Source organism: Oryzias melastigma, linkage group LG17 (genome assembly GCF_002922805.2).
Source record: "Oryzias melastigma strain HK-1 linkage group LG17, ASM292280v2, whole genome shotgun sequence".
In the NCBI taxonomy this organism is placed as follows: Eukaryota; Metazoa; Chordata; class Actinopteri; order Beloniformes; family Adrianichthyidae; genus Oryzias; species Oryzias melastigma.
The window spans coordinates 8,031,794-8,055,707 of NC_050528.1; the positions used below are offsets into that span (position 1 = coordinate 8,031,794).

General features: G+C 39.6%; 1 protein-coding gene and 1 long non-coding RNA gene across 2 annotated transcripts in view; one reads left to right on the forward strand and one right to left on the reverse strand.

Annotated features, from left to right (window-relative positions):
• Window positions 1-19,435, reverse strand: part of LOC118599980 — an 80,110-nt gene extending 60,675 nt beyond the window's left edge. The window contains exon 1 of the long non-coding RNA XR_004949537.1: window positions 18,605-19,435. This is a non-coding gene — a long non-coding RNA (uncharacterized LOC118599980). The remainder of the gene's footprint in view (window positions 1-18,604) is intronic.
• Window positions 15,324-23,914, forward strand: part of cdh2 (cadherin 2, type 1, N-cadherin (neuronal)) — a 102,314-nt gene continuing 93,723 nt past the window's right edge. The window contains exons 1-2 of the mRNA XM_024273520.2: window positions 15,324-15,395; window positions 16,743-16,851. Coding sequence (XP_024129288.1) covers window positions 15,324-15,395; window positions 16,743-16,851 — 181 coding nt within the window. The remainder of the gene's footprint in view (window positions 15,396-16,742; window positions 16,852-23,914) is intronic.

Genomic DNA, 23,914 nt, shown 5'->3' on the forward strand with positions numbered 1-23,914 from the left:
GTGCAGGTGGTGGGAGGGAGGGAGGGCCAGGGAAGCCTGTGAGCTGAATAACAAATATAGAATACCGCACACCTGAGAAACCGTCATTGTCATAATCAGCCGTTTATAATGCATGGCGGAAGGGGGCAGGTGTCGAGAGGAGGAAATGAGGACACGCTCGCTATCAAAGCTCTTCAAATGTAATATGATTTTCCTCTTAAACTCACCTGCAGATAAATCTTTCTAAAAAGAGTTGAATCTTGGACCTGCTCGGCCACAGATGCTACACATGGAAAGGACAGACATCCCGCTCTCCTTTTTTCCTGCCGTTCTCTTCACAGCCCGTCTGGCCCAGCAGGTTTGCGTCCGGACACCTCCTCCAGAGAGCTCAAGGTGACACATGGCTGCTCCGGCTCTGTGTTTCCAGCACTGTTGACAACTGTGCTTTTTTTTTTTTTTTTTTTTTTACTAAAAGTCCCTGTACAGCTGGTGCAAACATCCACCCACCCCCTTTGCAGCCTTGTGTTGTTTCAGCGTGACGGTAATCTATGGCTCTGCTGTGAGGGCCACAGTAGCAGGCTGACTCACTTCCAGCTCACTGACACAATCATTCACTGCTCATGTACGAGTGTTCAGCCGGAGCTCTGCCCGTCGGACAGCCAGGCTAATGTTTTTTCTGCAAGGTCAGCAGAGACTTGTCCGAGCCGAGCGATGAGTCGATGGAAACCCAAATAGATCCTAGAAATTTAGCATCCGTCCTCACGATATGTGTGATTGTGCTGCAGATGAGTCGACCTTTTAGACACACTAATGCAGAGGTGTCGCACTAAATCACACAGGGGGCCAATCCAAAACACACCTTAGGTCGCGGGCCGAACACAATAAATATGAATCTAACAATCTAAAGATATATTTTTAAAACTTTAAAACCGGAACTTTAACATAATTATGAACGAGATATATAGCATTAGCATGCGATAATGCCAGTGTGAATGCTGTGAACTGAATTTGGCTGTGAAGATGCTAATGCCAATAGCTGAGGAGGCTGAAAACACTGAAGCTGATAGCTGAAAAAGATTAAGCTGATAGCCAGATAAAATAAGCTGAATGCCAAATTAGCCTACGAAAAAAATAATAAGGGTAGCCAAAACAGCTAGCATAGCTGAAAAAATAGCTAGACTTCAAAATAGCCAAAAACCAGAAATAAGCCAAAAGCCAAAACAGCTAGCATGTAGATATTAACCCAACTCCAAAACAGCCTAAAAAAAGTTTTATAAAAAAAGCCTGAATCAGCTAAAATAGCTAGCATGTAGCTGAAATATTAGCTAAACCCCAAAACAACATAAAAAAAATGATTTAAAAAAACCCGTAAATTAGCTAAAACAGCTAGCATGTACCTGAAATATTAGCTAAACTTCAAAACAACCTAAAAAACCTTTTAAAAAGCCTATATTAGCCAAAATAGCTAGCATGTAGCTGAAATATTAGCTAGACTCCAAAACAACACAAAAATGATTTAAAAAAAACTAAATTAGCTAAAATAGCTAGCATTTAGCTGAAACATTAGCTGAACCCCAAAAAACTCAAAAAATAATTGAAAAAAGCCTAAATTAGCTAAAGCAACTAGTATGTAGCTGAAATATTAGCTAAACTCCAAAATAGCCTAAAGATTCTTAGTAAAAATCCAAAACAGTCCAAAAAGTTAGCAGAATGCCAAATTTTAAAACTTCATAACCATAAGTTTATAACATAATTATAAATAATAAAAAGGCTGGAATATTATTCCAGAATGAATCAACTTAAACCTTAAATAACTTTCAATATTTTACTCTCCATAAAAACAGATTTTGTCAAAATTATACAAATTAGAAATAAGCGCAAGATAACATCGGGCCATTAATAACAATGAAATAAAATGATCTGGAGGGCCGGAATCGGCCCCCGGGCCTTGACTTTGACATGTGTGCTAATGGATAACTCCCCTAAAAACAAAGCTCCACCACAACCTCATATCAAAACTACATGTTTTCATGACTAAAATTTGAGAATGTTTCTTCCCATCAAACACTCATCGCTGACATTCCTTGCGGGTGAAAAGCGCAGTCATGTGTTTGCAGGGAGGGCAAGAAGTAAAGCAGTGAGTCTTATGATCCCCTCCTGAGCGGGCCAATGGAAGCACCCTTTTGCTCTGAGCAACCTGCCACGAACATCTGCTGCTTTGGCTGCAAAAGCACCTCTTCAGTCTCCTCTGTCGGCTTTGAACCATTGTCCAGAATGTGAACATGGAACTCAAGCAAAAATCAAAGAAAAATCTTTGCCATAAAAACCTACTTCGATCATCTTTTGATCTATTTTAAAAGTCTTCCTACCAGTCTTTTATTTATCTTTATGGCGTTTTTAGCCAAAATCAAAAAACTTGTCATTTCATAGTTTTGCATAGTTATGTAATCCAGTTCTGATTAGATCAAATGCAAGTTTTTTTCTTCTTTTTAATCAGTCATGATTTGGGCTTTATATATGTCCTCTACAAATTACATTACAGTGGGTCTTCATTTGATTTTACAAAAAGTTTGAACTAATTTTTAGAATTGTCATATCTTTACAGAGAAGTAAACTTTCACTTTACTTTACTTAATAGACTCCTTGTTCTATATTGTTCCACTTTGTTGAATGTTTCAGTTTTTATCTAATTCCAGTGAGAAATGTGTTATTTTCCTAACGAAAGAGAAGCAGCATCTTCGGATAACCTACTGATTGCTAATGAGCTGTAGAGAGTGAAACATGCCACCTAATCATTGTGTTCACCGTGGCATGGAAAAAAAATGTATTAATATCCCCTACAAGTCCTTTAGATTAGACAGTATGGTGATTTGTCAAGAAGAACATAATGTATAGCATTTAAAAGGGAGGAAAAATGGATTGAATCTGTTTATTTAATGTAAATGTATTTAGTTTAGCTGATGATTTTCTTTGTAATACACAATTTCATTTTTCATAATAAATCAGGGACAACGCATTTGCTTTTATCCCAGCCAGCAAGGCTAAGTGGGCCCCTTATGGTTTAAAAGTGGGCAGAAAATGTGGACCCCGATTGGGTTTGTCCACAGTTTCCATGGTGACCCGTCCTGTGTTTGCCCACAATGGCTTAAGTGGGGATTCAGTGGGTACGCTCGCTACGCTAGCCAGCCACCTGGTGGACAGCCTAGCATGCTAGCAGGCTACGCTGTATCCAACTAGAAAGCTCCGCAGTAGCGAGCTCTACTGTAGCATGCTAAGGAGCTCCTCTTTAGCGAGCTCCGTTGTATCGAGTAAGGGTGCGCCGTTGCTAGCAACCTCCCATGTAGTGAACTAGCAAACTCTGCAGTAGCATGCCAGCGTGCTCCTCTCTAGCAAGATCCTCTGTAGTGAGCTAGCAAGCTTTGCTGTAACGAGCTGGTTAGCTTCTCTGTAGCGAGCTCCACTGTATCAAGTCAGTGAGCTCCGCCGTAGCGAGGAAGCAAGCCCTATTCTAGCATGCTAGTGAGCTCCTCTTTAGCGAGCTAGCGAGCTCCGTTGTATCAAGTTAGGGAACACCATTGTAACGAGCTAGTGACCTCCCCTGTAGCGAGCTAGCGAACTCTGCTGTAGCATCCTAGCACGCTCCTCTGTAGCCAGTTCCACTGTATCAAGTCAGCGAGCTCCGCCGTAGCGAGCAAGTGAGCTCTACTGTAGCATGCTAGCAACCTCCCCTGTAGCGAGCTAGCGAACTCTGCAGTAGCATGCCAGCGTGCTCTTCTGTAGCAAGCTTCTCTGTAGCGAGCTAGCGAGCTCCACTGTATCAAGTCAGTGAGCTTCGCCGTAGCGAGCCAGCAAGCCCTATTCTAGCATGCTAGTGAGCTCCTCTTTAGCGAGCTAGCGAGCTCTGTTGCATCAAGTTAGGGAGCACCATCGTAACGAGCTAGTGACCTCCCCTGTAGCGAGCTAGAAAACTCTGCTCTAGCATGCTAGCGAGTTCCACTGTATCAAGTCAGCGAGCTCCGCCGTAGCGAGCAAGTGAGCCTTACTGTAGCATGCTAGTAAGCGCTTTTTTAGCGAGCTAGCGAGCACCGTTGTATCAAGTTAGGGAGCACCATCGTATCGAGCTAGCGACCTCCCCTGTAGCGAGCTAGCAAACTCTGCTGTAGAATGCTAGCGAGCTTCTCTGTAGCATGCTAGCGAGAGCCACTGTATCGAGCTAGCAAACTCTGCTGCATCATGCTAGTGTGCTTCTCTGTAGTAAGCTCGCGAGCTCCACTGTATCGAGCTAGTGACTTCCCTTGTATCAAGCTAGCGAGCTCCTCTGTAGAATGCTAGTGAGCTCATCTGTTCCAAGCTAACGAGCTGGCAAGCTCCACTATAGCGAGCTAGCAAGCACCGCTATGGCATGCTAGGAAGATCTGCTGTCCACCGGGTGGCTAACTAGCTTAGCAAGCCTACCCACTGAGTGCCCACTTAAACCAATGTGGGCAAACACAGGGGGCACCACAGAAACTGTGGACAAAACCCATTTGGGGCCCACATTTCCTGCCCTCTTTTAAGCCATAAGGGGCCCACTTGGCTTTTCTGGCTGGGATACTTTAAGTCATGATATACACTCACACTTTTATTGTTGCTAGACTTTTCACCTTGCCTTAAATCTTTTAACTTAAAGTAAAGTACCTCCTCGAGCAACCTGACAGGATTTCACCAAACCAGGCTTTTTACGCTTCTTTCTTTAAGCTCTCGGCAAATATTACTGTGATCTCTGCCTGAAAGCTAAGGATAATAATGTGTAAAATCCAAAGTATTGCATCTGAAAACATTAATGTAACCTCAGAAACAAATCAAGGAGGTGGTAACCCTTAATCTCACCGCGCTCGCAGTTACAGAAAGCAGAGCTGCACTTTCGAACTGCTTTCCAAATTGCACAAAAGATAAAAAGCCTGATGTGAGGGGGTGTAAATGCAGAGCAGGCCTAATATAGATCCATCCAAGCCCCTGTGCTTAGACAGGCTGCTCGTCCACTTAAGAAAAGCGGGGCTATCACTGCAACAGACTTAGGGCTCTTGCTGATCAATGATGATAAGGTGAAATTCCAAGGACACTGATGGAGCCTCAGAGGCATGCATGTTTTTTAAGACACTGAAGTTATAAAAACTGAAGTTTATGCTTTTTCAGCTCAAGTTTTTACACTAAAACAAAACATAATAGTAATATAAAATGACAAAAACATGGAAAACAACTAATTCTGCAACGAAATTCAAAGAATGTAAAATAAAATTGTCTGTTTTCAAAGCAGATACTTAATTATCTCAACATGACATATAGTGTTTCTCTGTGCAGCATCTCAGCAAAGACAGTATATGCTTGAGTTCTCTGTTTGACCTGTGAATTTCCCCTTGAAAGGGGTTAACCAGTCACTGAAGTTGGGCTTTAGCAGCTTTCTGGCCAAAGTCGAGACACAGCTGAGTGCATCTCTCTGGTAGAGTGCACAATCCAAGAGAGGAGAGAGCCTCTGGAGTTGCTGAGTGGCTCTAGCCAAGTAGGATTTTACAAACCTCTATCTGCTGGCTTTCCAGCCTTTAGGCTGGTCTGCTCAGAGGGAAGTGTGTCAGAAGGTTTGTGGTTTCATGTAGTCTGCTTGTAGGCAGACCAGTTTTGATGTCAAAAAATAGAATTTCTACAGACAAATCAGGGTGAAAAGCTGCGGCTGAGATCGAGTTTAGTTTCAGTTCACTTAAAAGGGTTATACAGTATCGTGTGTTTTATTTAAATAGAGATCTGGTTAGTAATCTGGATGAATATATCAAATAAAACTTCAAACAATCTTATATTTAACCCTAAAACACAGGAATTCCAGTGTTTATATTCTTTGATTTACTGTAATTTTTTAATTGTTAACACAATCAATGTAATTCCAGCAGATTCTGAAGGAGAAAAGCGGCATGAGCCAGTTAAAAAGTTACAGTACGTTAAAAATTTTGTGTTTAAGCGTCACCGGCGACGCCTCAGGTGTTAGAGAGTTAAAGTAAGGAGCCTAAAATTTTTCGAGCCACCCATTTTACCAATCAAGGATTCAACAAACATGTATAAAATATTAATATTAAAGCTATATGCAAGTGCAACCTGCCCCCGCCCTCTTTGGACCCTAAATTCCTATTTGCCCCTGCCACCCTGGTCAGAGCAGCATGTAACAAATATATTAAAAAAACAAACACTTTTTTTAAAATGGCGGCCTTTCTGTTGTTTTATCTCCATGGCAACCATTTAATTTTTTCGTCACCTCGGAGTTACAAACATTTCTATGTCATTTTTAGAAGAATCGTCGCAAGTAAATTTCTTTATTTCCTTGGCAACTGATGTTTTTGTTAACCACGTCCACATTCCTAATATGTTCCTATTAAATGTCATATTGTTTCATTCAGCTTGAGCTAACGCTTTATGTATTAAATTTTCACAATATTTCAGTAAAAATTGTGCGATTGACAGGAAGACGCCACTTTTGGTAGCTCGCCATGCTAATGCAACTCAGAATCTACCAAAAAAAAAAAAAAAAAATTCCCCAGTAGCTTTCCAGTGATGCTCGAGGACTTAGGAGGCAATCGATTAAAATCCATTTGAGGAGTTTAAATCGATGGCTGGTACTAAAAGTTAAATTCAAGATGGCTGCCTCTTCTTGAGGTCAAGGATCAACGAAACTTTGGTTGTGGTATAGACAGTATGTAGAGAACTGGACTGATCATCCCCTTCCCCCCATTACAAATAGAAAGTAATAGTAGTCTATGAAAACCAAAATCCCAAAGACTTCTATTGAGAAATGAACCGCTATTACTCGGTCGTTCTGTCAGAATACCCATTCTTGTTCTGATACCTCTTTTTAACATTTATGTGATCTTATAGGGTCCAGATGACCCAGGCCTTATTGACGTGTTATCCATCCCAAGACAAATGTGGATGAAGGTGGACAGGATTTCATGTCTGTCGTTGGACACCAGTGAAAATAAAAAATAATTTAAAAAAAAAGGTCAACGCGCTATCTTGTTGGGTCTAGATGACCCCACTTCCAACGTCATTATACCTTGGATAGCACAAGAGCTACCATGTTCTTGCTAAACCTATTTTCTTTATCGCAAGTTATAAACTCTCAGTGGAAGGGGTGTGGCTTTCCATCAAGCTCACTCCTGATTCGTGAGAGTGGTTGCCATAGAAATGATGACTCAGATCGACTCAGACCAATCACCAACGTCGTCTGGTTCCATAATGGCGAAGTAAATGGCGACTTAATTGACTTTATTTTGTTGGAACAAGAATTTCGTTGGAATAAGAATTGTACGGCATTTTCTACGGGTGACGTCACACCCCGCTTTGTCCATTGATAATATTTACTGTTGATGGGTCGTGGTCATAGACCTAACCTGGTAGTGGGTGTGAAATTTTGCGACAATTGCTCAAACAAAAGATTTTTCCAATATTGTGCTACAATGTCAAAAATTACACAAATTTGACACAAAATGGCCGCCAAGCTGGAGGTCGTATAGACATCCCATAATCATTTTCAAAACTTTCTTTGGACATGTGTGTTTGGGTTATTTACCTTATTTTTAACCATTTATTTTTTTATTTTTATGAGATTTTGGCTTCATTCATTCGTTGTTTTATGGTTTTTCACATTTTGATTACATAATTCAAATTTCATTATCACCTGGTAATAGATAATTTGAAATTTTGTTGAGCTTTATAGTATGTGGACTTAGTGACATTTTTGCTCAATCATCTAATACAAAGTCTAGGACTGCTATGGAATAAAATAACATGTAGTATGAAGTAAAACAAAGGGTTTCATACATATAAATATGCATGCGTGTATATATTAATTTTTTGTTTGTATCCTTTTTGTCCTTAATCCAAGTGGAATGGTAGGAAACTGTTTAGGAGTTTGCTAACAGGATGAATAAAATAAAAGAATTAATGACATGAAATATTGCTTAACAAGTGAGTAATAAATAATCGTAGCCGTCTCTCTGTATTCGTGCAACACTAATGAAATATGTTTTCTTCTCTCCCTGGGTTGCTTAGAGGTTTAACACAATTTCTTTAATCAGGTAATCAATCACCATTAGATCTGTGAGCCACACCAGCGCACAGCAGGCAGATTTGGCCCTTAGCAAAAGCTATGAACCACAAATTGGGGCAGACACACACATGTTAAAGCCCCGTGACTCTGCAGACACTGCCAAAGCTGCTTGCAAAGCAGCATTTTGCTTTCCTCCGTCGACGAGTGGCTGGCACCAAGCTGTCTTACTGACACGTCGCGTTGCAAGAATTTAAAGCGAAAGGGTTCAGCAGGAATGTTTGTGCACTTTGTTCTGGTGTTGTTTATCACTTTGGACACAGCTTGATTAAAATAATCCATTGATTTTACAATAGATCTGTCACCATGAACTGCATATGCAGCAACCTTTGTGTGAAATTTCTAGAGGATTTAACCCAATGCAGCCATCCAAGAAAGTACAAAAACACTACATCTGTACAATATTAGGTCTGCGCCTTTATACACATCACAGCTCTATTGCACACCGCCATTGAACTGGTATAAAAGACCGAATGAGACCATTTGGTCCGAGAGTGGAGTAATCAGAGCGCCACAGAGGTCCTCAGAGATCTTTTATTGAATGCATGACAATGAAGCTTGATTGAAATTGATAATGGCTTTGAAGGCTGAGTCGTTCCTTTCCACTCGCTAATTTGTTCCAAAGTGACCTATGACTTGCAAGGGATTGTCCAAGACAAAGTAATTAGACAGCTGTCAAAAGGGCCCCAGATTTATATATATACATATAAGGGGTGTGTCAAAATATCGATATTGCGATTTATCGTGATATTTAGTCCTGCAAGTGAGCAAAATAGGAAACGAATGAGAACATTTTCAAATTTTAAAGTAGATTAATAACAAGCGTTTAAATATATTCATGGGCTATGTTTTAATCTTTTATAGCAGTTTTCAAAAAAAATTGAGTTTTCCTAATATTTTAGTAACATGCTAACTTTTTTGGCTAATTTGTTAGGCCTATCTACTGTTCTTTTAGGGCTAATTTAGAGTTTAGCTTCTATTTCAGAAACAGGCAAACTTTTTTGACTAATTTGGAGTTTAGCTACTGTTTAAGCAATGTGCTAGCTTCTCTTTTGGCTAATTTGGCATCTACTAAGGTTTTTTATGCTAATTTGGAGTTTAGCTTCTATTTTAGCAACATGCTAACATTTTTGACTGATTTAGTTTACTGAGGATATTTTATGCAAATTTGGAATTGGGCTAATATCTTAGCAACATGCTAACGTTTTGACCTAATTTAGTTTACTGAGGTTTTTTAAGCTAATTCGGAGTTTAGCTACTGTTTAAGCAATGTGCTAGCTTTTCTTTTGGCTAATTTGGCATCTACTAAGGTTTTTATGCTAATTTGGAGTTTAGCTTTTATTTTAAGATTTTTGACTAATTTAGTTTACTAAGGTTTGTTTATGCTAATTTGGAATTTGGCTAATATCTTAGCAACATGCTAACGTTTTAAGCTAATTTAGTTTACTGAGGTTTTTTATGCTAATTTTGAGTTTAGCTAATATTTTAGCAACATGCTAATATTTCGGAAGAATTTAGTTAACTGAGAAATTTAAGGCAATTTTGAGTTTAGCTAGCATTTAAGCAACAAGCTAGGATAATTTGGGATCCACTAAGGTTTTTGGGCTGATTTGGAGTTTAGCTTCTATTTTAGCAACATGCTAACATTTTTGACTGATTTAGTTTACTGAGGATATTTTATGCTAATTTGGAATTGGGCTAATATCTTAGCAACATGCTAACGTTTTGAGCTAATTTAGTTTACTGAGGTTTTTTTAAGCTAATTCAGGGTTTTGCTACTGTTTAAGCAATGTGCTAGCTTTTCTTTTGGCTAATTTGGCATCTACTAAGGTTTTTATGCTAATTTGGAGCTTAGCTTCTATTTTAAGATTTTTGACTAATTTAGTTTACTAAGGTTTTTTTATGCTAATTTGGAATTTGGCTAATATCTTAGCAACATGCTAACGTTTTGAGCTAATTTAGTTTACTGAGGTTTTTTTAAGCTAATTCGGAGTTTAGCTACTGTTTAAGCAATGTGCTAGCTTTTCTTTTGGCTAATTTGGCATCTACTACGGTTTTTTATGTTAATTTGGAGTTCAGCTTCTATTTTAAGATTTTTGACTAATTTAGTTTACTAAGGTTTTTTATGCTAATTTGGAATTTGGCTAATATCTTAGCAACATGCTAACATTTTGAGCTAATTTAGTTTACTGAGGTTTTTTATGCTAATTTTGAGTTTAGCTAATACTTTAGCAACATGCTAATGTTTCGGGATAATTTAGTTAACTGAGAAATTTTAGGCAATTTTGAGTTTAGCTAGAATTTAAGCAACGAGGTGATCCACTAAGGTTTTTTGGGCTGATTTGGAGTTTATCTCACATTTGAGCAACACAGTTAATATTTTTTGCAAAATTGGCATGTATTAGGGATTTTTTTAACAATTTTACTACAGATTTTTCAGATATGTAGGTCAACTTTAGCGCTATTTCTTAGTTCTTCAACAAAATTTCAGTCTTTAAGCAAGTTCAACATTTTGGAAATAACTTTGGAATTTTCAGCAATTAAAATAACCTGTATCGCCAATTATAGCAAAAAGCTTCAGCATCTTCAGTGACTACTTTCAGCAAGAAGAATTCATACTAGCATTATTGCAGGTAATGCAACTTTTCTAGTTATGATTGGGTTTAAGCTAAAAGATAAATAGGGATATATTTTCCTAAAAAAGATGTGTTATTTTATATATTGTTAGTTATTAGAGATGATTTTTTTATTATTATTGCAGTATCTCATCGTGAGCCATGTATCGCGTATCGTATTGTGAGGTACCCATTGATTCCCAGCCCTAATAAATATAAACACTTTTTTTATTTTTTTTTTATTTGAAAGAGTGTTGTCCCTAACTGACTGGAGCCTGGTGTCTACTGTCATATCAAAATACCGCAGCGGGCTCTGAAAGCTGCTAAAAGAAAGACGCCGCATGCATGAATTTCACTCGATATTTGCTGCCTTTGAAAAATAAATGACTGAGCACAAAGCTACTGTATGTGAGAGCAGAGGGGGCACTGTGTCATATTCCTGTATCAACACAAAGTCAGCAGATGTGAAAGTGCTGCTGACCTCGTCCATTTTTCTTCCAGGGCCATCAAGGCCACCGCGCTGCAACGCTCCAGACTTCATCCAATTGTGCGGGGTAAAAGGTGTGGAATCGGGGGGTCTCTTTACAGGCCACCGGCTCCAGGACACTTGAGCTCATGAGAGTCAAATGCGGTGTCAGCGTTACCACTAACATGCATCAAAAATCCGCCTCACACATGCCTACAAAAAAACATTATCTGTCCGCACACAGACAGCCCCGGCTTGGGAATAAATTATCTGCATTGCAACCTTGGAGACAAATTTCTCCTCTGATTGCACATTTTAAAGCATGCCGAATTAAAGGACACACTGCAAATAGAATTCTGCGTGGGGGTGGAGGGGCTCTGAAACCGGTATTATGAATCATGCAACATGATATTGTTTGATTGAATGCAGCAAGCCCAAATTGGATTCCCAGTAACACTTGGTGCCCTCCTCCCTGCATAGACAAGTTCTGATGAACGATAACGGCGTCTGCATTAATCAAAGAGATGGAGCATTTTGATCCCACTCTGAATTAGATTAGACCGCACAATTTTAACAGTTTGTTCAAAACACAATGTCAATTATCAACAGGTCATCCCGTTTGATCTTTAGCCCAATTCAGCCTCGGCAAACTAAAGAAATGCACGGAAAATGTGGAATTTGTCATGTTTTAATAACTTTGGGGAAATCTGCGGGATGCCATAAACACAGCAGCTGTTCTTTGTTGAGCTTAGTGTTATCTCAAGACTGTAGTACTTTATTTCTTCTGCTGATTGAATTTGCTTCCATCAAAGAGTCTAATTATCTTGAACCGCGGTCTAGTCAGACATGCTAATCAATGACAAGAGCATAAGTGACACAAGTTACTTTTCTGCAAGTGGGGAACATTTTCCCAAAAAAAAGAAAAAGATTCAGCTCTGTCAAAGTGTTAACTGGAAGCGGGATGTGCTGGTGCTTACTGTTTGTTTGAGATTACAACAGAACTCCCGGGGGTGGGGGGATTTGATTCAGAAGGGGAGGAGATGACTCGCTCTCATCACACAAATATGCCCGCTCCTCTAAAACACCAATAACACAGCGTCAGGAGGAAGAGGTGAAGCAAAAGTCGTCCTTTGTTCATTATATGGGAGATGGAATAAGTATTTCCATCTTTTATTGAACTAAAGTGTCTTGGTTTTCCATTGAGCTGTCTCATTGCAGTTCAATTGATGTCAGCAACATAACCTACGTGATTTCATTTCTACCGGCCCAAATCACATGACAACCTAATACCAGAGAATTATTCATAGATTCTCTTAGTGGAACATGAAAAAGCTTTACTTACAAATTCTGACTACAAGTTTAGAGGAAAGGCTAGAATACAAACGAAGAATTCCAGAGTGATTGAGTCATTTGTGAAACAGAGAGCTTATTAGTCAGCTACCAGGAAGACTGTGTGTGCTCAGACTCAAAGAAGAAAAAAAAATGGGGCAACACACACTGATTTAGCTCCAAATTTACTGATAATTAATAATCTCTGGGATCAAACGTGCAGTGAGCAGCAATTATACCAGGGCGGTGGTGATTAGAATAGCATGCTTTATGATCAATAGAGTCTGGGCTGCTCTGGATGCTGCATGGAGCCCCGCGTTACTGATGCTCGTGACATTCAGAGCACATTTTTCTCACAGGAGCCTAAAGCTGATGGGTAGAATGTAAATGAAAAACAATAAAGAGCGCAGCGGGTCAAGATCAGAAATAACCAAACAAGCTTTGGAATCAGCTATGAAAAATGTGGATTTAGAGAATAAATTATGCATGACACGAGTTATCTAGATTGTTGAACTGCAGTTTTATTGCAATTTTGCTTGAAATGGGTTAAAAAACATAGATGTGTGTGGGATCTGGGTAATTCTGGAAACTTTTCTGTGTTAATAATAGCCTAATCAAAGTATATAAGCTATTAAGGTGTAACAATTCATTGATTTCTATTCCTATGATCCACCTGGATCGATCTGTCTGAGGTAATTTGTTAATCAAATCAAACAATACCACGGTAAAATCCTTTAAAATAAATAAAAATCGACTATAATTGATATTAGAAATATGGATTGAGGAGATATGATGGATTGATTTTACTAAAATAAAAAAAAACTTCACCAGCACTGTTCAGTACCCAAGTATTGCTGAAGCAACATTGATTACGATATAAAGTGAATGAGAAAGTCTTCAAATTTCAAATATTCTAAGTAGATTAGCAACAAGCAAATATATTCATGGGGTATGTTTTCATCGTTTATAGTAATTAAGAAAAACAAATAGGAGTTTACCTAATACTTTACCAACATGCTAACATATTTAGCTAATTTGTTATCTACTGGGGGTTTTTTTCATCAAATTTAGCTTCTATTTTAGCAACATGCTAACATTTTTGACTAATTTAGTTTACTGAGGAATTCTATTTTAGAGTATAGCTAGTGTTTAAGCAATGTAATAGTCTTTTTTTTTTGCTAATTTGGCATCTACTAAAGTTTTTTATGCTAATTTGGAGTTGAGCAAATATTTAGCAACATGCTAACGTTTTTGGCTAATTTGTTTTTTACTGAGGTTTTTGAAGGCTAATTTAAAGTTTAGCTTCTAATTTAGCAACATGTTAACGTTTTGGGCTAATTTAATGTCTACTGAGGTTTTTTAGGCTAATTTAGAGTTTAGCTTGTATTTTAGCAACAGCCAAACGAATTTGACTAATTTATTTTATCGGGGAACTTTAAGCTATTTTGGAGTTAAGCTAGTATTTAGGCAATGTGCTAGCTTTTTTGGCATCTACTGAGGTTTTAAAGGCTAATTTGGAGTTTATCTAATATTTTAGCAACATGTTAACTTTTTTGGCTAATTTGATATCGACTAAGGTTTTTATAGGCTAAGTTAGAATTTAGCTTCTATTTTAGCAACAGGCTAACGGTTTTGGATATTTGGTTATGTCCGATTTCCCTCCCTAATTCCTAACTACTAAAAAACTATGTAGTTTGGGACTATATCTAGTGCCCTGGATTTTAAAGAGAATTCAGACACGATGTTCATTACTTTTCTTTCGTTTTTTTCAAAACAGAGGATATGACAGCATCGGTTTAACAAAGTCAAAACAGAATCAATACAAACATTTCACGAGGTTTATTTATGACTCCACTGTTCTGATGGTGAAAATGTGGATGGTTTATTCAAAAATGAGATTTAAACATGTTATTTGTTTGAAATTGTTCGACCGCAATGCATTGTGGTCTATATTTGCTAATCTAGTGAGGACTGATGCACGCTAGTTTTTCGCCAAGACTTCTGGGAAATTACTAGTGCACTCAATTTTGGAATTTGGACAGCACTAGAAAATGGCCAAATGGATTTGGACACAGCTTTTGTTTACTGAGAAGCTTTAGGCTATTTTGGAGTTTAGCTAGTATTTAAGCAACAAGCTAGCTTTTTTGGGCTAATTTGGAGTTTAGCTAATAAATATCCACTAAATATTGTTGAGAAATTTGGCATGTATTACGTATTTTTAAGCAAATTTACTACAAAATTTTCAGAAATTTTGTTGAACATCGGCGCTATTTCATAGTTCTTTGATGAAATTTCCAGTGTTTTAGCAAATTTGACATTTTGCAATTACATTTCTAGCAAATCCCTTCAGCAATTCAAATAAATTGTGGCACATTTTTTTTATCAAAAAGCTTTAACATCTTCAGCGACTACTTTCAGCAAAATGCATCAATTGCTCCAACCAAGCACTGGTACATAAAAAGCTGTAAATTCACAGTTGAAAGGGACACTTAAGTGAGCTTTACTGAAATTGGCTGTGTCACCAGCAGGGAGAGACAGAGAGATGGCCGGGGCTCGCTTTGTTTTTGTGGGACTGGATGGGAGGGAGCAGCAGCCTCAGTACCAGGCAGCGCGCTCCCACAGTACGGGCTGGGCGCACGGAGGAGGAGGCTGCTGCATGTTGCTGCTCCTGCCTTCTGTCGTACACGGATCGTTGTCGAGGCCACTCCTGAGGGATATTTCTTCTTCTTTTTTCCTTTTTTCCACCCCTCCTGTTTTCTTTCTTTTTTGTTTTGGTTCCGAAGCGCGGACCTAAGCGGACGCACCGATGAACGCGCCACACGAGAGCAGCGGTCCGCTGCTGCCGCTGCTGCTGCTGCTGGTCTCGGCAGGGCTGCAGGTAATTCACCGAGCGGGAGTGGAGAGTTTGGCACCGGGACACTTTTACGCGTCTTCCGCCGTTTGCGCTCGCACACTTTACGCAGTTGGAACGCCGCCGCGTCTGACGGTAAAGTCAGATGACTGAGGTGGCAATTAACGTCTAAAGGCTCTCATTAGACACCAGAAACGAGCGGATTCCAATTAATTCATTCTGTCAGGAGAATTCAAATTTGCATCCATTTGTTTCTGCGTCTTAGTTTTTTTTCCTGTGGAAAGCTGGGCCTAGATTAACCTAGATATTTTATTTTGAAACATTTCTGTGGATTGCTGCAGTATGTTCCAGACCCCTGGCGAGTTAATTGCCTTTCTAACGGAAGTCATTAGGAGCAACAATGTAAAGCAGACTGGAACAAATGATCCCAGTAATGCAGTTTTATTAAGTAAAGTTATCACCAACCATAAGGATGGAAATGCGCCTTACAATTGGATTCTTAAAGCAAAAATCTATGAAATATGTGTACTTTTGATCTAAAAACTATCCTTTTTGATTATCTCCAGTATTTAAGTCTAAGTTCCTCCTCACACAGGTCTGCTGTGGGTTGGTTTGTGACCCGTTGTTGTGTGAGTTTCAGCTCTGCTCCTCCCCCAGTCTGCAAGCATTTAAATTCCTCTGATTAAGAAAGGCAAGTGGCACGGATACCCACAATGCTCTTTTTCAGCAGGACTCCTCTCATTTTACATTCTTTTGAGGGAGCATGCAGAGGAAATAAGAGCAGACCTCTGTTGGTAAAGGAGCTGAATCAATGCTGGGGTTGTAGATGGATGGGAGCACATGTTCTCCACAGTTATGCATGTTTTATGATCTGCCTTTTGTGCCAAATCCACATTCAATGTAAATGCATTAATTGGTTGTTCTTTCAAATAAATCTAAAAGTGTGAAGTCTTTATCTGCAGCCTCTTTTTGCAACAAAAGGCTGCAGTCTTGGTATGTTTATTCAGACATTCACACATGCGTGTTTGTTTCCTGTTCAGTGGGTTGTTACTGAGCATCCACTGTTTTAGTCCTGAACTTCAAAGTGGGAAATGTTTGTTCGGAGCACTGTGCTGCTCTGCCTGCCCCTCCGCGCTTTGGCCTTAACTCTGGCACAAATGGGGCTTGTTCTTGCCTAGCCATGCTTTTTGCTTAATGCTTAACCCTTTTGGCCTCATTATCCTAATTGCGGCCCCTGTTATAAAAACAACAGATGCTTTTGTACAACAGCGGGGACCTCGGAACGCGACCGAGGGGTTTCTGAGGCAACAGAGTGCATTTTTTTGAAGGTTGATTTATGAGACATTGTTGCCCTTCTCTCCCCCCCCATCACAGAGTGCAGCACAGAGCAGGGGAGCCCCACCATGCCGACCAGGCTTCTCTGAAGGTCTATACACTGTCATGATGCCAGACATCACAGAGAAGGGACAGCCTCTTTTCAACGGTGAGTGGGCAAATTTGCCTTGTTCCTGGGCCATGCAGGATGCTGGTCGTGTCTGTGTTCGATTGAGTGTGTACGTGTGTGTCGGCATGCAAATCATTTGAGTGCCTTCCTACATGTTGCGTTTCAGGGGGAGGATCAGAACAAGCTTGACATATTTAAACAATTAGTTTCAGAGCAGTTCTGTGGTGTTGCGCCCGTGTAGCTCGCCTTGTAAATGGCGAAAAAGTCTGTTTAACATGCACTATTTGCTCTTTTTTTATATTTATAGGCTTTTCTGGTTCTCTAGTTTGCTGGAATTTATTTTTTTTCTGCTTATGTGATTAGAAATATTAATACATAATAATAAATAGCAATTGCAAGAATTGAAAATTGGTTTTGTTGTAGCTGAGAGGGGCAGAGCAGTTGTCTGCCAATCAACTAGTTAGGGGTTGAATTCCCTGGTCTGAGGGCGTCTTTATCAGTGGGTAAGAAATGTTTGCCTAGATTGTTTCTAATATTTAGATGTGAGTCATCACTAGCCGGAAGCAGAAATTCCACAGGATTTCAGCTTTCATGCAAATCATTTTCCTGGAGACACGTGCACCTTTATATCTTTGCTCAATAATCCATGTTCAAACCAGTTCTTCTAATCCGTCACTCGCTCTCTTTGCACCTCCACCAGGAAATCGTTTTCTTGTTTCTGCATGCGTCCTCTCAATAACACCTATTTGCTTGGAGAATTCTCAGAAATGTTTAGGATCCTCCCTAAAATGTCTTGCAGATTCCTCACCAGAATGTTCTTTGGCATATGCCACCGCAGAAAATTTAAATGGTAAACTGAATGAGCGTTTGTTAGCCATTGCTACAACACAAATACCACAGACGCCCGGCATCCAGTGCTGCCAGATTGGGGATTTCTCCGCTCAAATTGGGTAGGGTTTTGACCAATCTGGCAACACTATTGTGCATGTGGGGTGGGTGGGTTGAAGGGGCCTGATGTGTATGAAGCCTCGTTTACACTGAGTAGTCTGGACTGCTAGCGTGTCATTGTATCATTGTAGTGTGATGACTAGAAAAGCAACTCGTCTTTTTCTTGCTTTACTTTTTGTACATCCTGTAGAGAAGGAATTTAATGATATTTGAAAGAAGATTGCGGGAGATGAATACCGCCATATAGAGGAAAACAGAATCACTAGCTTAACGCTATATTGGTGCTTTCTAATGTCGTCATCACTTTCTGTCAATCAGTGGGTGGTAACGGCAACTTCGCCAAAACTATCCTATTCTATTTTTCTATGGACTTACAACAGATTGGGGCCCTCAAGAGGTACGGTTTAGAACTGTTCATTGGGTATATTTAACAATGAAAATGCACACAATACTGGACCGTACTGGACCGGACCGCTCAGTGGAAACAAGGCTTTAGAGACTGCCCACTATTGGAAGATATACGGTATGTCCTAGAAAACAACACATAAATAAAAGACCACAGGGAATACTTCTAAAATAGGTTCAAAGATGATTGGAGTGGGACTTTATTGCTGTGTAAAAATAAAAATGACTTAAAATGATATTTAACCTATGTTGTATGTTTGGTTAAATCTTTGTAGATGCTAGAATCATCATTGCAACTTTGTGGCGAAACTGAAGCTAGAACTTGATTGTCTGTCTTTTTATTACTTTGCTTGTAATTTGATATTGGAAAAAAGAAAACTCCAGATCCTTGAAATGGTACACAAGTCTGCAAGCGGTAATAAAAAGAGGAATATCTCACCAAAGTGTCATCTGGAGGGTTAGAGCCTTGAGGTCATCTGGACCACAGAGCATTCGCGCCTGTGTTGGATTTCACAGTCCGGGTCTAAAACTTGCATGCTGCCGTTGACGTGAGTCAGAAAACAGGAGGGGAGATAGCAGTGACAAGCTAAAAAAAAGAAAGAAAAAAAGAGAGAGTGATGAGAGTGGTTAGGAGGGTGGGTATTGCTTTCGGTGGGTTCTACCGTGTGCACAAGTTCCCGTTTGATCTAAAGGTGATGGATTTCCCTGTGGTGGCTTGCGGATGAGCCGTGACCAGCAGTAATCGGGTTCTCTTTTGTTTGCCCCCGCACTAGCCCCTTTTTCTGCCTTCCCCTCCCCCAGCGAGTTGTTGCTAAGAGGAGATTTCCTTGTCGAGAGGGACACTCCTGTGTCATTGTGATGCAGCGGGCTCAGTAGTGTGGGATGATCTTAATGAAACGACATTCTCTAATGAGAGTGTCCTGCGGTGCGTTTTCAAAGACAAAGCCCCCACACTGTGAGGAGTGTTTTTGAAAGTTTCCCCACTTTGTTTTCACCCTGCTGTTCTGGGATATTGTTTTTGACCAGTAACTGAAAGCGTGTTTTATAACTGTTGGGTCATGCCTCTTTAGCCACATGCAGCAGGGTACCTCTTGTTTCCTGGCATTACATTAGCTTCGTCATCTCTGTCCTGAAGTCGTGAATGAGTGAGTAAGACTCATGAAATGATGCTCCCTACAGGCACAACATGCAGGATTTAGTCACATAAGCAATGGTTTAATTCAATTTTAAAGGGTATAGATTTTTGCTTATGTCATCTATAAGTGGTCATCTACAAACCCTTGCTTCAACGGGCTTCTTTGAAACTGGATAAGCCTTAGAAGCTGTAATACCATCACCAGATTGTGTCAGGTGTCAGTAATAGTACTCCTATGTTCATATTATATTGCATTTGACCCTGGATGCATTTTAGACACAGTAGAGATCTCGCACATCTTTGGCTGAGTCTTCTCTTCTTTTGAGACCACTTAAACACTCCACATCCTTACGATGCTTGCATACTTAGAAAGAGCTTCTCTAAACCTGAACTCAACACTTTGTTTCACTTTTGGTTTTAGGACTCAGTAATACTGAAGTCATGACACAGAATTACAGGATGATTAAGGTCCATTTTATTAAAAGCTTCGGAAATAGTTTCAGGTGAAGTATTGACTGACAGAAGGTACAGGTGGTACTTAGAATCTAAAAAACAAAGCATACTCAAAAATCTTTGTAGTCATAAGGTGGATTGTGTTTCCCCATAGTCAATATTGGGGTTTTTATTGCTAGTTTAGAGTTTCCAGGACGTCTTACACGGGGTTCACAAAGCGCGGTAGCGCTGCAAAGTGGCACGGAATGGAGGCCGTTTCCATTTGGCGCACTTGTTAACCTATGGTGTGGTTCATACTAGGCGCGGAGTGCCGCGGTTCTCCGCGGAAGGCTCGCACCGTGCAGCGGATCGTTTTAGCATCTCGTCTATTTTGTGTGCGAGCCACAAGCAATCCATGTCATTTCTGGCAGGAAGTCACATCAAGATACATGAGAAAATCTGGTTTATTTTCAAAATAAAACCAATTTTTCCACAATAAAACACAGCAATTGACAAATGCAATCATGTTTTTGTATCTAAATGACTGTAGAGATGAAAATAAACACAATCACAACACACACAAAAAAAACAGACAGACAAACACACACAGTTCTCTTTATGTACTTCAACAACAGATAAATCAAAGAAGTGTAGGCCTATAAACTACTTGCTTAATTAATATTGGCTTGTGTAATATTTGTAGGTTATTAACTTACCCATGATGGCCAAAACAAAAAATGCTCCAGCAGACTGTAAAAATGCGCATCTGGTGTGATTTGCAGGACATAGCGGATGCCGCGCACACTCTGCTCCGCGCCGCTTCCGCGTCCAGTGTGAACCTAACATTATGCTGCAGCTAAGACTATCTTTGTTGAAAAAACCCAAAACAGGGTCATGTAGATGTCAGGAGTGTATATATATATATATATATATTACACACACATACATATATACATATAAATTACATATATAAATATAAAAATATATGTTATATGTATATATATATATATTTATAGATAAAATAAGCTTTTGTCTTTGATCAAGAGAACATCTATTACATGGAAGGTAAGGTTCAGCAACAATAGTAGTTGCATCATCAGGACATCTTGTGGATTAGATTATAACAGTTATTAATGGAAGAATTCAGATGCTGTGAAGAAAAGTTTGAAATGCTAAATTCGGGCGTTACGGCCGCCGGTTTTGATCCAATGTAATTTTGGACGCTTCAGTGTGAGAACTTTGCTCCAATGGTCTGTTAAAGGGAGGTTGAGCTCATTGTTTGTTGAAGTAAAAATCTCGTCTCCCCTTTGAGGTCACTCGGAATTGCTTTTAAAGAACATTTGCTCTGTCCCGATGCTAAGTAAAGATAAGTGACCCGACTTGGTTATTTATTACCAGCACATCAAACAGATGAAAAGAGCCGAGGTCGGTAAACATTTCAGGATGTTTGATGCTATGACATGTTGTTTAATAAAACCACTTGTTTTACAAGTTTTCTTTCAGCTTCGGATGGGCTTGGGCGTGCATGGGGGGGTCATCCCTGGGTGTCAAATGGAATTTCAGAGGCTTTAAAGAGCTGACACGCATTGTTCCTTTTTTGCTTGATAAACCCTTTAAACCAGGAAGGCAAAGTGATTCTGTCGGAGCATTATTCAGCAGAGGTTTCCCTCCCTAAAAACTGGGTTAATGAAAGGCCCAAAAGCTTAATTGAGCTTAATACACGTTCTTATTCTGCTGTTCTACCATCTCCACCCCCAAATTTCTTTGCTGCCTTCATTTTTCTTTCCTCCATTCCCCCTCGTGGTGACTTTTATTTAGTTTTCTGACGATTATGATGTGAACTGTGATGATGAAAAAGAAGAATGTTCGATAGAGTGAGCTTTGGCTTTTGTTCAAGAGCTTTGCATGGGAGGGTGTCAAGAGGGTCCAGTGAGCCTTCTGTCTAAATGAGCGGTGCGGGGGTGTTGACTTACAGTTGTCCAGTTTAATAATATGATTTCAAGCAATTAGTGTCAGCGTCTGTAGTGTGAGCAGCAAACAAAAACAAAAAAACTATCTTATGCTACATATATCTGTTTTCTGGAAATCCTTTCATGAAATAATTCCACATACTTCTTTGCTTGCTTCTTTCTGATTGGCTGGAACCCAGCTGGAGCGGCTCACGTGTGTTTTTAAGGGGGCCTCACCATTTGGTGAGATGTGACCCCGCTCGACCTTCTCTTGTAAACCGGGGCAAGTGTTCACCAACATACTCAACCTTTTTCCCCCTGCTCCGAGATTGAGAGCAACGATGGTGGGGGTTTCCTGGTGGGGTTTTAGATGACTGAGAACAACCACAGAGGTCCTGTCACATTACCAGGGAGGCCCCGAGACACGGCCCCATTACAGTATATCATCTGGACTAGGGAGGTTTCCTCAACAAATTCTTGAAGTCCCCCTCCGATGAAAATCATGTTTTTTGAGTTTTTAACATGTATGTGTGGCACTTTCCTTATGAAAGAGAAGAAATGTAATAAGAAATCATTTTGTTTTTGCATTTCTGAGTATTTCTCCTTTCGCAGACAGGCTCTGTTTGAATTAATGAGCCTTCTTTACGTCACAACACCTGTGCTGAACATGCACTAAATTCCTCATCTGGTCCGGCTAACGTGTCTTTGTCTAGCGTTTGATGTTAGCTTTCATTATTTTCACAAGAACTTTGCTCTGAGAAACCAATGGATTGAATCTACTGGTCACTAAACATTGGAGAATTAGCTAAAAGAATTTTTGATGAACTGGAAGGAGAAAAATTCAGGATTTTGGAGGAGCTTCGGTCCATGAAGCTCATAACGATATATATGAAAACAATACGGCTGGACGTTACCGATATTGCTTGACATTTTTATGGTAAAAATTTACACTAGCGAGGCACAGAGCTACCATAATCAGACAGGGGGGATCAGGGGCGGGGCTAGTCAGCTCAGCTCCAAAAGCCACGCCCCCTCAGAGGAGATTTTGGAAACAGAGGCTTCAGATCAACATGAAAAACGGCTTTTAAGACATTTAGGTTGTGGGATTGTTATTAAAAACGAGACGGTTTTATTTAAATAAAAAAAGGCATCATGTGGGATTTTAAGTGATGATTTCGGATAGGAGTGTGCCAAAATATCGATATTGCGATATATTGCGTAATTTAGTCTTGATTCTCGATGGGTTCTCACAAAGTATGAATCTTTCATTTTTGTTTGAAGAGGCTGTAAAACATATTTATCATCATTTGGTGAGACGTTGTCACAAGCACCAATTTGCCCTGATAGCTACATGAATTATTAAATTTTTTCTTCTGTTGTCTACAACAATTTTGCACTAAGTATTGGCACTGCCATTCATGTTTACTATTGATAACACAGAATTTTACAGATAATTCCAATTCAATTGGTGTCAATGCTTGCTAAAGACTTAGTATTACTGGTTTTTAGCAATGTTACACTAAAGTGTGGATTATTTGTTACACAAAATGAGACACAAGTTGTTAGTTATGATTGAGTTCAAGCTAAAAAATAAAAGGGGAAATATTTACTCAAAAAATATGTGTTCTTCTATATAATGTAAGAATTAGAGATGATTTTTACCACTTAAACCAATATCATTTATCGCATCGTATCATGAAGTACCCAGCCCTAATTTCAGGCACTCTGACTATCAGGTTTTAAATATTTGTCCTTGCTGTGTGCAATTTAATATTTCTATGTAATCCCATAAAGATGGCCTCTCCTCAAGATCTTTTGTTTTTGAGGTGTACGAGACGTGTATTGATCTCTGTACCACTGCTGTATAATTAAATTGTGGAAAAGACTTTCATCTTCAGATTTCTTTTTGAATAGGACGTCTGAAGGTGCTTTAGAGCTCCAGCAATCCAAGAGCAACTGGAGACACAGAAGCTCTTCAGCTGTTACACATTTGACATGTTTTTTCTCCATTAGTAAAACTGTGGTCATCCCGCTCTGCCCCAACTTTGTTATAAAGTAGTTGAAGTATAACTTTGTTTGAAAGAGCTCTGTATCGCCCCCCCCATCCCCCCTGTTTTCTTTCTGAAAGTGGATCAATGAATTCAGGGTCTTTGTTTGCCGAGATCAATATGTTGTAATGAAGGCTGCGCTCCAGTTCCCAGCTAAGGCATTACCGGGGGGGTGGGGGTTGAAT